Here is a 13,194-nt window from a genome sequence, read left to right as displayed (position 1 = left end):
CAGAGGTTGCTGGGGGTTCCTCGAAATTTGTACCACTTAGGTCAGATTAACTGACACCAATGATCTTTTTTTCTATCTGTAAGGGTGACAAATGGCCAGCAATGTAAGAGGCATTGTTCCTACTGACCACCATATTAATAATCTGTGAGTTGTGGATATAGTAATTTTAGAAAGGGTTCCCAAAGACCTGAACGTTATTTCCAGGCTTCCCCCATGCTAGGAAGGTCCAGAAACATTGGGATAAGGTAAAGATCAATGCCCACAACCAAAAACATTTTGCAATTGGTCTATGTTATCTAGACATTTATAAAGTAAATATTGTTTATTTTCCAAAAATGTCAGCATGTGATTATATCTGTCCTCCTGCAGGGCTCTCCATAGTAATGGGGGAAATGTTGCGTCAGATCCCTCTGGCGGTTTTGTTTGGGATCTTCTTGTACATGGGGGTTACATCACTCACTGGGATCCAACTGTTCGAGAGGCTTCTGCTTATCCTCATGCACCCCAAACATCACCCCGAACACCCTTATGTGGTGAAGGTGAGTATGTATCTATTGCTGGAGTGCATGTAGATCTTGTATAGTTTTAAAGAGACTGCAGGGGAAGAAGACCATCTCCAAGATAAATAAGTAAGGCTGTGTGCACAGGGCAGATGATTCTTACCTGATATAAATAGTTGGGCTTGTCTTGGGCAAGAATCGGACATATGATCAGCGGTCACCCAATGTCCTTCATGGATCCATCCTGACAGTTCCATGATTGATCATTAGAGTATGACCACTCCATAGTCAATGAAGGAGAGCATAGCAGGGTGCCACTCACTCAATCCCCCCCCCCCCCCCACTCTATAAAACAGAACAGTGCTGTGTGTACAGCACTTGTTCATTCATCTGTCATTCTGTAATCGCTGGAAACTATCATAATTGAGAAATATTGTTTCCAGCCAACTGGAACATGCATACGCATTCCAAGGATGAAAAAGTTGTGAAAAGTATTTTCATTAAAATATATGGCAATTGTTCATAATACACTGCTATAGCAAACTAAATGCCATTCAGTTAGGGCAATGTTTTCCCAGAGGTTGCTATATTTATTCTATTTTCATTTTAATGATGCAAGTTTCTAATTATGACAAGATGGGATTGTTGTGCAATGCGCGGATACAAGATTGCATGGTCAGCATATATAGTTCAGTTTCATAGCAAGGTTACCCCGTAAATTCTTTATTCACGGTGACAGTGAGCATGATGCACCATTGTTAGGCAACCTCTGGAAATTGTTAAATTACTCCAGCTCCAGCAGGTTGAGCAGACAGAATGTGTTTTTCTCCATTGGCTGGAATGTGGTCAGACTGTGCAATCTACACTAGCATGGCACTGAGCACAGATCATTGTGGCATACCCACATGATTTGTACCTTATATGTCTTTCTATCATCTATACATCACTTTAATGAATGTCCCAATATTTTAAAGATTTCACTTTTATACTTTTGAGGTGGAGGTAACAGTCAGAGCTTTCTATCATGGAGAAGTATAAGGGCCAGATTAGTCAGGAGGTAAGGTTCCAGTGAGTTACTGGTTTCTCATATTAGTGAACTGTGTCTGCTACTTGGCCTCACCCACAGCCACCCATAGGGCTATATTAAGCCTGGCAGTGAGGTTGCAGTGCGGTTACAGCTTCCTCATGCCAGTGAACTACTGACTCGGGGGAGATGCTACATGTAACAGTGCCACTTACTGCCGCCTGCTGGTAAATCTGCAAATGCTGGCTCTTTAGAAGCAAGTGACAAGCCTAAGGAATAAATGGGGCAGTAGTGAGCAGTTCATTACTACCAGCTGCTGCAGCAGTTCAGCCAACTGAGCTGGTCCAAGGTGCCAACCATCAAGATTCACTGGGGAACCGCTGCTCCCAGCACTCATCTTAAGTTGTTCCCTTTGCTTGTCCTAATAAGCCCCAAGCTGCTGAAAGCTGGCAAGGATTATAATACAAATATGTATGCAAACTCTCTTTTCTGCCAAAAAATGTATATATTTGTTAAACCAGTCCTGTACTCCAGTTACCCCAGCCACAAAGCATCGCCAGATTGCTGGCTGTGTATAGGAAGTAAAGCTTGGTGCAGGATACCCCCTCTACCCATTCCTAAGAGAAATAAAGCAGGCCTAAAAAAAATCTTTTAGATTAGTAAAAAAAGGTAGATATAATTTTATAAAAAGTAAAAATATTCTTTTTTTTTATTTTACACCCTTTTAAAAAACAATTGAGAAGCACCTCCCCTTTCTGTACTGATTGCAATGCACAGAGTCTCCAGGGATACCTACATCACATATCCCGGAAGGCTCCTAACTGCTCCTTCTGCGCATGCCCGAGAAGGGGCATTTTCTTACACTGAAGGAAAAGAGATGCTGATCTCACGCATGTGCAGGGAGACCAGGTAACATAGCCAGAAGAAGGAGGTAAGGTCCAGCGCGTTCAAGGGATTTGAGGGAATAAAGGTAAGTGTGATTTTTTAAAGTTTTTGGTTTAGTTTGCTTTAAGGAGTAGGAGCAATCTTCCCTCCTGTTAGCTTGTCCAAGTGTGCTAGACTGATAAAACTGTGCGAAGCAGTAGGGTCTTATTTAGCCCTCCTTCTCCCAGCCAAATATTATGGAATGCTAAACCCAAAATTATAAATACATTCTACTGAATGTATAACTTAATAAATGGATCATTTTGTTTTAAATATCTGGAGTTCCCATAATCAATATTTTTAAATGCATTAAAGAAGTTGTGTAGTCACATAACTGTCCTGTAGGGTGAGAACCATCATGGCCACCACCAAGGCATTCTTTCTAGTGTGTATTTTGTTACTTTAATCATGGAAATATTATAAGTGGGTCAATCTACTGATTGGTTGCATTCTAAATGCTGATCTGCATTGTAAACCAGCAATGATTTTCTTATGTATAGTATTATTTTTCTCTGTAATACTTGAAATAGTAATGAATCCCAGGTTTCTTGCACTGAAAGATCCCTGTGCTGTCTCTGCAGGTGTGCACATGGAGGATGCACCTGTTCACCTGCGTCCAGCTCTCTTGCATTGTGTTGCTCTGGGTGGTAAAATCGTCTCCGGCTTCCCTGGCTTTTCCGTTCCTCCTCATCCTCACTGTCCCTCTCAGACGGTTCATCCTACCCAAGTTTTTCCATGAGAGGGAGCTTAAAGCTGTGAGTGATATTTTATACATTTCACACTGATATTGAAATAGTTAAATATGTTCACACTATAATGAGCATGTTTTTCCATGTGTGCCTCAATGCATGCGTTTTTGTATCGTAATGCGAATTGCGTCAGTAAGCCCATTCATTTAGAATACGCTGTCAGTTCTCAAAATTATAAAAATGTTATCTGAAAAAACTCAATAATGATGATTTTGTGCAGCAAGCGTAACACGGGACGAAACTTAAGCTAAAAAGTTTTCTTAGTTTTACAGGGAAGGAAAAAACCCTTCTAGGTTTCTGCTATCCAGGACTTCCTTATAGATTTGTTCACTTCCTGTCCTGCTGTAAACGTTTTACTGGGTAGGAAGTGATGGAAACCCTTCAACAGCATCAAAAAAGAAATAGAAGTAACAAACAAGAAATAAAACACAACACCTGCGCCTGTTGCAGATTTTCTCCTACTTGCTGTCTGGAAGTGGCTTTTCTTGCTATCCAGACTCTGTTAAGCTATCTGCAGATGGTACATTTCTGTGCTTGGAAATGATCTTTTGTGATTCTTTCCAGTGACAGTAGAATAAATGAGCATTGTACACACAGCATTGTTCAGTTTTTTAGAGAGGGAGGACAAGCAGAAGGCAACCCACTGCATCTATAAGGAATGACAATGCTTGTCCCTGTCTGGCCATTTAGTGACCTGCCATGATATATCGCTAAATGTCTGTGGATGGCGCTGTATACATAACCAATTTTTGCCCAAGGTTGTTGCAATAGTACAGGCACTTAAGGTGCGTACACACTTCCAATTTTTATATAATAATTGGAAGTGTGTACGTAGCTTTAGGCATCTGTACATACTGTGGCTTAAGAGATTGCTCCATCTCTTCACATTGAGTTGTATTCCAATACTCATGTGCTAACTGAGGACATACTGATAGGAAGAAGTGAAGCTCTCCATGACTGGAGAAAATTGGTGAATCATTGGTCTATCATGGGAGTGATCCAGCAAACCTTCAATGTATTTCTTAAAAATTATTTGCTAATTTTTGGCAAGTGTTTTCAATCCTGGACCAGATCTATTCCGGGTTTGTTGGATCACCCAGGTTCTCTGATGATAGTCTAACCTTTCCAGTCTTGGAGAGCTTTACTAAATCAGACCTGTACAGAGAAGAGCTTAATATTCTTCCGCTTCCCTTCACTGTCCACTCACAGGTTGGGGCTGGGGCCTGTATGTGAAAATATCAGGCCAAGTTGAGCTATGACAGAGCTGTGTACATCTCCAATCTAGATGGACAGACATACAAATCTCAAAAGTTAAAAAGTTTCCTTGTACATGTTTAATATGTGCATTTAGCAGTGCATGTGTGAAGGTTTCCAATAGACTGGGTTTGGGTGACAGGGAACCTTTATGTCACCCAAACGTGAGGGAGAATCTTTGTAACTGAACCCAGGTAGCATTAAATGCAGACAAGCAGTTCTAATCCTTTCCCAATATATAAACACATTTGATTTCCATTTTAAACCTCTAACATTTTGATGGTGAGATCCTAAATTCAACCGAATTGCTGTTTTTTCTTTTTCCCAGTTGGACGCTGAAGACGTTGAACCGAACTTCGATGAAGATGGTCAGGATGAATACAATGAGCTTCATATGCCCGTGTGATTCTGGCCCGCTGTACCAGAATCAGTGCGATAATTTCACCAGCGCTCCTTCTTGCCGTGTCCATTATGGGGCCGGTAATTTAGAACTGATTTACCCCCAAACCTCTTCTGACCCCTCATTGCACATCCTGATCCCTGTACCTGCACAGTCATATGCCATGCTCAAAAGATACAGAAAATGCAAGCAAATAAATGAAATATTTATTAAATATTACAAATGACATTGTTTTGGGTTCAGATTTTTCTCATACTACTGATGTACAGGAAAACAGCTACATACATGGATGATATTCCTCTATGGGAGCTGTTTTACCTGCCTAGGGGTTTTATTCCCTGCCCATGCGGTCCTGAGATTTATATGACTCCAGCCAGCCTGGTGATCTAACTGTTTTCTGATGCAATTGAAGTGAAAATAAATTATAAATATTATTGATAAACAGTATAGCACCAACATATTACGCAGTGCTGTACATAAAATAGCGGTTGCAAATGACAGACAGATACAGACACAGGAGGAATAGAGGACCCTGCACGGAAGAGTTTACAATCTAAGATTTGAAAATAAATGCTGCAATACTCCCCTTCAGCAATGCAGAAGCTGCAAGCTCCCTCCTGGTGCCAATATTTTTGCCCAGTCTTCCGGGTTGGACACCTTTGGCCATCTTTATTGGTTGCCCCCAGATGATATATAACCAGAGGAGTTATATCATCCAAGCCTGGCCAGTCCAGGAACTGGGTGTGTGCAACTTTAAGAACAGAACAATTACTTTAATTAATGGTGGGATCATATTGGTATATATATATATATATATATATATATAAAAAACCTTCCTATGAGATTTTAGCCTAAGATCAGGTGAGGACGGAACAAATGTTTTTAAGGCTGCTGATATAATCAACAAATGGGTCCCTAGTGTGTGCACGCTAGATGGTTGTCACTCAGGCAAATGATTGTGCTTGTCTCAGGTAAACATTTGTACATTGATCCTCTGATTTTGTTCAGCAGTCGGCCCTGGTGGATCAATGAATGACGAAGCAGGGAGGACTGGTGTACATTCCTTTTGAGGAGTGCACAGTAGCGTGCCACATACTCATCCTCTCACCTCCCCTCTCCATAGAACAGGATTGTGTGTGTACAGCACTCCTGTCACTGGAAATGATCATGATTTATCTAACATTTCTACGAGCTATGGATTTACTGAGCTCCGCAATAGCTCAGCTCAGCCTGGCAGTGCAGGACACCTGATTGCAGTTCAACTACCAGTCTGAGACTGGACAGTTACTGGAAAGCAGAAGACTGATGAGCTCATCTCTCGGCTCTTTCTTTGCTTATCAGCATGTCCCTTGTTAGCACATGAGCATTGGAACACCAATGATTGGCTCCTTGCCCTTCTTCTCACTATCCCATCTTGAGCTCTACTGCACAAGGGCTGCAAAAGCCTGATACAGAGTAACATTTACGTATTTACACTGCATAGTGTAGCACCTTGCTAATGTTGAACCTCAGGCATGCTGAACCCTGTGGTTCCACAGTATTATGTAATGTGAGATGCCAAGGCACTTTCTGGTCTGGGTCAGTGCACTGTATGAACTGGGGGGGAACTTGAGGGTGCACAGAAAGAGGGAGGGGGGAGGAAGCTCATCTTTACCTTCAGTGTCAAAGGTGAGAATGTGCTGCTGCCAGTGATTGGGGACAGACTGTTTATGATCACTTATAATACCCACCCTGCCCGGGATCACTAGAATTCAACCGGGGAGGAAAGACTGTACACCCAGCCGGTGCTATTATTACCAGAGCTACAGGACTACTATTTTATCTGTTCTCCCCATTTATTGCTGACTGCTACTCTTTCATTTGCTTGAAAGGCAACTACAGCTTTCTTCTGGGCTGTGTGACACTTCTATGGAAGTACCGTAGCACTCATTCTCTGTCTCCCTTTGTCACACCAGGACTGCTACACATAGACACATGCCCGTCTTTAGTTATCTGACTGGCTGTCAAGCTTACATCTGCAAGAGGATTCCGTCAGCCCTGGGTAAAGAGAACCTGTTGCTGATTCTGAAAGTCAAGTTCCTCCATAGAAAGAGTTCGGACAGTCATTCCAGCAGAACCCAGGAGCCTTAATTATCTTCACCTTTCCAAGGGGGGCCCGTCAGTTAGGGTATCAGAGGGCACTGGTTAGTTCATAGGTTGGGCTATCCATTTAGTGTCTGCATACTTGAAGTTGGGGGCTTTTTGGGTAACATTGCAGTATATGGTACCTGTAATTGGCTGTTCTTTTATGAGGTGTATTATTGTTGTGTGTTACACTGCATGTTCTACTGTGGTATTGTAAGGCTTCCCTTATATTATTTTAAGACCTTTCAATGTTGTTTGCATTGCAATTTTAACCACACTTATTATTCCACTTATTGTGCCTGTTGCACCGCCAATTGTGGGGCCACTGAGGACTGCGGTGTCACCAGGGTGGGTTGGAGTGGACCCATTACATTATCACCTAACACCCAAGGGTGCGCTACAATTGATTATAAATAAATGAATGCTGAGGAGTATTCACTTGTGTTAATGATGCCGGCAGCCTTAATCCTGGTTAGATAATGATGGCTGATGCATGAACTCTGCCGTATAATGAATGTAGCCCTCCAGTGTTGTTTATCAACAAGGGACCTTCTTCCTCCCTGCCAAGTCTTAATATAACCCCAAAGTGTGTGTTCACCCTCTGCGATCTGGCCCCATGCCAGGCCAGGATTTCAGCTCACACGGACTGGTTGGAGGAAAATGAATGAAATCTTCTCTAATTGTACCTAATGAGCCGGGAAGATTCCTGCCAATCCAACACAAAGAGGAAGCATCAAAGCAGACGCAATACAAAATGCTGCATTAGTGCTAATGGACCCTTCAAAGGGCCCGCAGGATTTTCTACACTAAATAAAAGTCAGGAATTTAATGGGGGAGTGACAAGATATTGACTCCTACATATGCAGGGACAGTAGTGGCCCGCGTGTTAAGATATCTTCCTATATTATTATTATTATTATTATGTACTTATATGGCATGGAAGATCTCAATGCATTCCATTTGCCTGAACACCTGCCATTTTGTCAGTTAGGGCCCTCCAGAAAAAGGGGGCCTTGGGCTATTGCCCTGTTTGCCCCCCCAAACCGGCCATGGATGTAACAGCCAAATTCCAATTATACAGCCTATAGTGTAGATACATTCACACATGTGCACATTTGTGGCATTTGTATATAATATTATTGGCTACAGGAATATTTAGGCTGAAAAAACAGTTGGCAAGGCAATTTATTGGAAACTCCTGGGGCAACATTCTTAAAGCTGAACCCTGGGAAAACCAAAAATTGTCTAAATACAAAGGCTGGTGTGCTCCTCTTTGTATCTTTCTGTGTTTTTTTATGTATTTTTTCCAGATCTGTGCAGTAATACAGCATGACACTGACTCTGTATAGGAATGTCTTGTAATAAAGACCGGTGCAGGGTGACTGGTCTGGTATCCGCCCCCTCTTGTAGTTTTATGCAGGCAGTCTGAAAAGCTTGGGGTTGTTGGGCCCCTCCCACAGCCTGGCTTTCTGCTCAGGCTATGTACAACACAGAGATGTTCTTGCTGCTAGTTTTGCAAAGGCCTTTGGTGCACACAGAATGAATTTATATCCTTTGCAGCTAGCGAGGAATATTTATAAACATGGGTTTTCATATCTTGAGTTTAGGTTTATTACCATGAAGCAGAAAGCAATATTGCCCAATCAGCCAATCAAATTGTAGCTGTCTGTTGATCAGTAATCCAGATATCTTTGTGATTGTCACAGGTCTTAGGTCCTCAGAAATGAAAGACAAAGCAAAGAGTGCCCACAGTAACCAATCCCATCTTTCCTTTTCACTTTATAAACTGCATTAGTGAGGGTCAGGATTTGGCCACTGTGGGCTGTATTCCTCTGTGAAGCCAAACGTTTATAAACTGAACCACCACCAACAAAACCGTAAACCTTGGAGTTAAAGATTCTGCTGTTTATTACATAGAAATGTTTCTCTTTTTCTGAGATTTGCCTTCACCTTGTTGCCCAGGCTCAGATCATCTGGCCATGTGGCTAAGGGATGGCACCATCTTCGTTGAGGGATTATGCAGGGTCACCAACTAATCTCTGGATTGGGATTCAAGCTCAGCTATGGCACGATCATGGGAATCTTGGTGCCCCTAATACAGCCTCTTTTATGATTAGATGCATTGCTTGCCGTTACTTTTATTACTTGCAAAGGTTTTATTTGTCTTCACTTTGTGACCTGGACTTCAGCCCTCTGATTTTGTGGCGAATCCCTGATAGCTGCCCAATAAAAAGGCATCAGCAGGCATTTATAACTGGAAAGTAGGATGTCTATTGGAGCAGCTTAGCCATCAAGTCATAAAATAAACTGAGTGATCCAGCAAGCCTAGAATGGATCTGGTCAAGAATTGAAAACATTTGCCAGCTCAAAGCAAATGAGTTTTAAGAAATCCATTCCAGTTTTGCTCAATCACGTAGGGTTTCTGACTAAAGTGTATGTTCTCCAGTCATGGAGAGCTTTAATAAATCAGGCTCATTGTAACAAAACAGAGCTAAATTAGGAAGGGGGAGTTATGATTAATATGGAGCATCTGGTGGCATTTACTCTAAGGCAGGACAGATACCTTTAACCACATAAAAAAAATATGGGGATCACTTGAAGTCACATAATTTGTAGTAGTTTATCAATGGGTGGAGAAAACATCAGAAGAATAGGCTGAACTTTGGGAGATGATGGAGTTGGTATCCCATTCCACATCGCTTAGTGTTCCAACTGACTCCTGGGTGGGCTCCTTGCGGAACTCATTCCGGGTGTTCACAGAGCCTTCAAGTTCTGCACAACGCTCATGAACCTGGGAGCAACAACAGACCAACCAAAATTACTGTATGAGCATATAGCCTTGTCTGTGCATAGGGAAGTAATAATATTCCTAGAAAGATTCCCTCATCCCTATACACTCAACTAGCCTGCACTCTGTACTCAATATTGAAATCCATTGTATAGGCAATCCAGGGGGACTGTTACGTCATCCACTAGGTTATGTGACATTACTCAAGCTTTGAGATTGGCTGCAAGGTCACAAGAGAGCAGGGGACATACAACCCTATACTCATAAATTATATTTTCGGTGAAGGAAGGAGCAATTAGGGAGCGCAAGAAGTCTGAGTATACGTGGGTCAGGGCATACCCTATAAAGAGGTACTGTCATTGAAAAAGGAATAAAGAAGAAAAGAAACTGAGGAAATGTTTTTTTCTATTTAGGTTTCTAAAATTGTTCTGCTTTAGATAGAATAGACAAATGGAAGAATAAAACTCAATAAAAAAAGGGTCTTAATGAACCATTTGAAAATATCTTGTAATATTGGCTCCTTTTTTTGTTCATGACAAAATAAATCTGATTTATTAAAGTTCTCCAAGACTGGAGAAAATAGACTATCACTGGAGAACCTGGGTGATCCAGCAAACCTGCAATGGATCTGGTCCTACATTGGAAACTTTTGCCAACTACTAGCAGTTCGATTTACTAGGACTAGCAAAGAAATACATTCACTCAGTCACCCAGGTTCCCCTTTAATAGTCCATTTTCTCCAAAGCTTTAATAAATCAGGCGCATTGACTGTATCACTCACACAGATCTTGCTTGAGCTAAGATACAGAAAAGGTTGATAAAACTTACTGCATTGATTTGTCGAATGAGTGATGGTCGAACTTCCAGCTCAAGCTGCCAATCAGAGCTTAGAATTTGATGGTGGAACTTTTCTAAGTCCAACTGCCTCTGAAGTTTTTGTAGCCTCTTCTGGTTCTCCAGGCTAATACTGGTTTGAACATCAGACATCCCCTGTCCTTCTGTTCGAATGAACTGCTTTAGTTCATCGATGTCTTGCTGCATAGTTTGAACTTTCAGTTTGGCATCTTTCAGTTGGTTCTCCAGAACCTCGGCCCGACCAGCTCTCCATAGAAGAAACATCATATGCTCCCTGGAGTCCTTCAGATGGGACTGAGCTTCCTTGTCCGGTGACTGTGTGAAGGCCCCAAAAAGTTTTTTGTCCTTTTCTACTTCACTTAGATATTCAATGGCGGGTCGGGAATCAGAAGTGGGTGAAGGTTTCTTAGATTGGGTTTCATGGAGCAGAATCCAGTTTTGTGCTAAGTTAGCAGTCACTAGACTCTCTTCAAATATATCTGGGATGCAATGTAGAAGAGCCATGGAACGTGGAGTTACATTATAATGTTGGTGCCTTGAACTCCCTGTGCTCAGAAGAAGAGCCCAATTACGTCGATGGTGAAAAAGTTGTCTGGCGGTGCCAGAGATATTCGGTGGAGACAATGGAATTGGTGTTGGTGTAGCCTCATTCTCATCATTGACATAGAGGTTATCACACAATGGAAAAACAACATGGTCATCAAAAGCATCCTTCATAGTCCGTAGGTCCTCCACGTAGGACAGAAGCCATGATAGGTACTTATGAAGTTGCTTCCCTTGTACGCTGGTGGTGGAGGAAGTCTTGACATATTCCTCTATATGTTTCCAATGATAAACTTCTACCTTCCGGTCTTCTGACAGCAGAGCCAGGGCTCTCTGCAAGGTCTGCAAGTCAAAGTTGACTCGACACTTCTGAACTTGTTCTTCAAAGACTCTCAGTTCTTCCCGTAAGGATATATATAACTTGTCCATCCTGGAGCCAGACATAAAGTTCTATTCCAAGACCAAAATCTTGTTCTTCTAGTAAATATCCTCTGCACCCCAATTCTAATGAGGAGGTTTCTTCAATCTCAGGAAAGCTCCATCAACTTTATAGAGGAACTTTATGTTTCCTGACCTTTCTTTTAAAGTTTTTGCTATTAGTTTGTGTTAGTTACAATCTTCTGTGGTTCTCCCTGGTTTGTATTGGTGTTTGCTTCCCCTTTGCTAGACTCGTTTTAAAGATTACACCGCTGACCGGTCTCCCAGCAACCTCAGGCAGGTTTAGACCTGCAACCGCTGATAAGATTTGTGTTTAGTTTCTGTCAATTACAGGCGGTCTCCAGTGCTGACTAGGATTTCAGTAAATGACTGAAGGTATAAATATTTAAAGTAGAGCTGTGGCAGGTCAGAATTGTGGACAGAATGGAACAATCTAGAAACGGAATTTGTTTATTAAAGCTCTGCTGCCATGAATGGGTATTAAGAAGCAGAAGCTGCAAGTTTTTAGTTTTTGATTGTTGTAGAAGTGAGGAGGGCTGGGCTCCTTTTTGTGTATTATTCTTAGTTGTAGGTGTTTTGTGGTGATTAACAATCAACTCCTATGACTCCTTTGTAATGTGTTTAAAGAAGCATGAAGGTTTTGTAGGGAAATGTGGCACCACGGAAAATTGTGGCTACATAGGGAATTCAGAAATACAAATGGGAGACACATGGAGTCTATGTAGGGAATTTTGGCACCACTCATATTTTGTAGCGCTACTGGGAGAAACATGAAGGTTTCGTAGGGAATTGTGGAATCACCCATAAATTCAACTAGGAGAAAAAAAAAGAGGCTATTCACAATTATTAAAAAAATCACAGATAAACATGGAGGCTATGTTGGGAATTGAGGCACCATTTATTAATAAAACAGAGAAGCATGGAGGCCAAGTAGAAATTTGTGGCACCACTCATAAATAAAACTGGGAGAAAAATCAAGGCTACGTAGGGAATTGTGGCACCACCTATAAATCAAACTATGATAGAGACTGCATAGGGAATTGTGGCACCACTTAAAAAGAAAACAGAGAAACATGAAGGCTTCACCATGTAATAAATGAAACTGGGAGAAAAATTAAGGCTATGTAAATATTTATTGTACCACTCATAAATAAAACAGAAAAAACATGGTGGCTATGTATGAAAAATATAAATACCACCAAGAAACCCCAATACTGGCCAATGATTAGATACCACAAACACGAATCAGCCACATTCAAAATGTGAACAAAGGAAAGCAGAAGACCTAACATAAATTACCTAATACATTATGTGCACACATTCAATGGTTATACCTAAAACTGAACTAAAGTTCCAGGCAGGGCATTATTGCATAAATGACATGTAATGTCCCTTTGTAAAAAGCATTCTTACTTGCCTGATTGCTCCATAGAACTGCACATGCACCTGGCAGTCCCAGCTTCCCCCGCCGGAACTGAACAAACTCCCGCGTGCCATAGGTCATCCTAGTCTGGCCAATGAAGATGGCCAAAGATTCCATTTAGGAAGAGAAGCTTGGGACTTGGGACTACTGCTGCTATTTGTTTTATTGATAA

The 13,194-nt window shown here is 41.6% G+C and overlaps 2 protein-coding genes across 2 annotated transcripts in view; one reads left to right on the top strand and one right to left on the bottom strand.

The window, feature by feature from the left end:
• Positions 1-5,079, top strand: part of SLC4A3 (solute carrier family 4 member 3) — a 26,300-nt gene extending 21,221 nt beyond the window's left edge. The window contains exons 17-19 of the mRNA XM_072418062.1: positions 370-539; positions 3,030-3,203; positions 4,780-5,079. Coding sequence (XP_072274163.1) covers positions 370-539; positions 3,030-3,203; positions 4,780-4,857 — 422 coding nt within the window. The 3' untranslated portion in view covers positions 4,858-5,079. The remainder of the gene's footprint in view (positions 1-369; positions 540-3,029; positions 3,204-4,779) is intronic.
• A 3,803-nt stretch (positions 5,080-8,882) lies between these two features.
• On the bottom strand, positions 8,883-11,810 carry LOC140334536 (uncharacterized). Its single transcript, XM_072416803.1, has 2 exons — positions 10,592-11,810; positions 8,883-9,766 (listed from the first exon to the last, which is right to left on the bottom strand). The coding sequence occupies exons 1-2, from the start codon at positions 11,603-11,605 to the stop codon at positions 9,599-9,601; spliced, it is 1,182 nt and encodes a 393-aa protein (XP_072272904.1). The 5' UTR covers positions 11,606-11,810; the 3' UTR covers positions 8,883-9,598.
• Positions 11,811-13,194: the final 1,384 nt, after the last annotated feature.

This window comes from Pyxicephalus adspersus, chromosome 7 (genome assembly GCF_032062135.1).
Source record: "Pyxicephalus adspersus chromosome 7, UCB_Pads_2.0, whole genome shotgun sequence".
Classification (NCBI taxonomy): domain Eukaryota; kingdom Metazoa; phylum Chordata; class Amphibia; order Anura; family Pyxicephalidae; genus Pyxicephalus; species Pyxicephalus adspersus.
The sequence above is the reverse complement of the archived record's forward strand: the minus strand, read 5'-3'. Positions and strand labels throughout refer to the sequence as shown.

Excerpts from the sequence above, each read along its gene's own strand:
- LOC140334536 (XM_072416803.1), bottom strand. The coding sequence starts at position 11,605 with ATGTCTGGCTCCAGGATGGACAAGTTATATATATCCTTACGGGAAGAA. Across the intron at positions 9,767-10,591 it reads TCATTCGACAAATCAATGCA|GTTCATGAGCGTTGTGCAGA; the intron begins GTAAGTTTTATC and ends TGTTGCTCCCAG.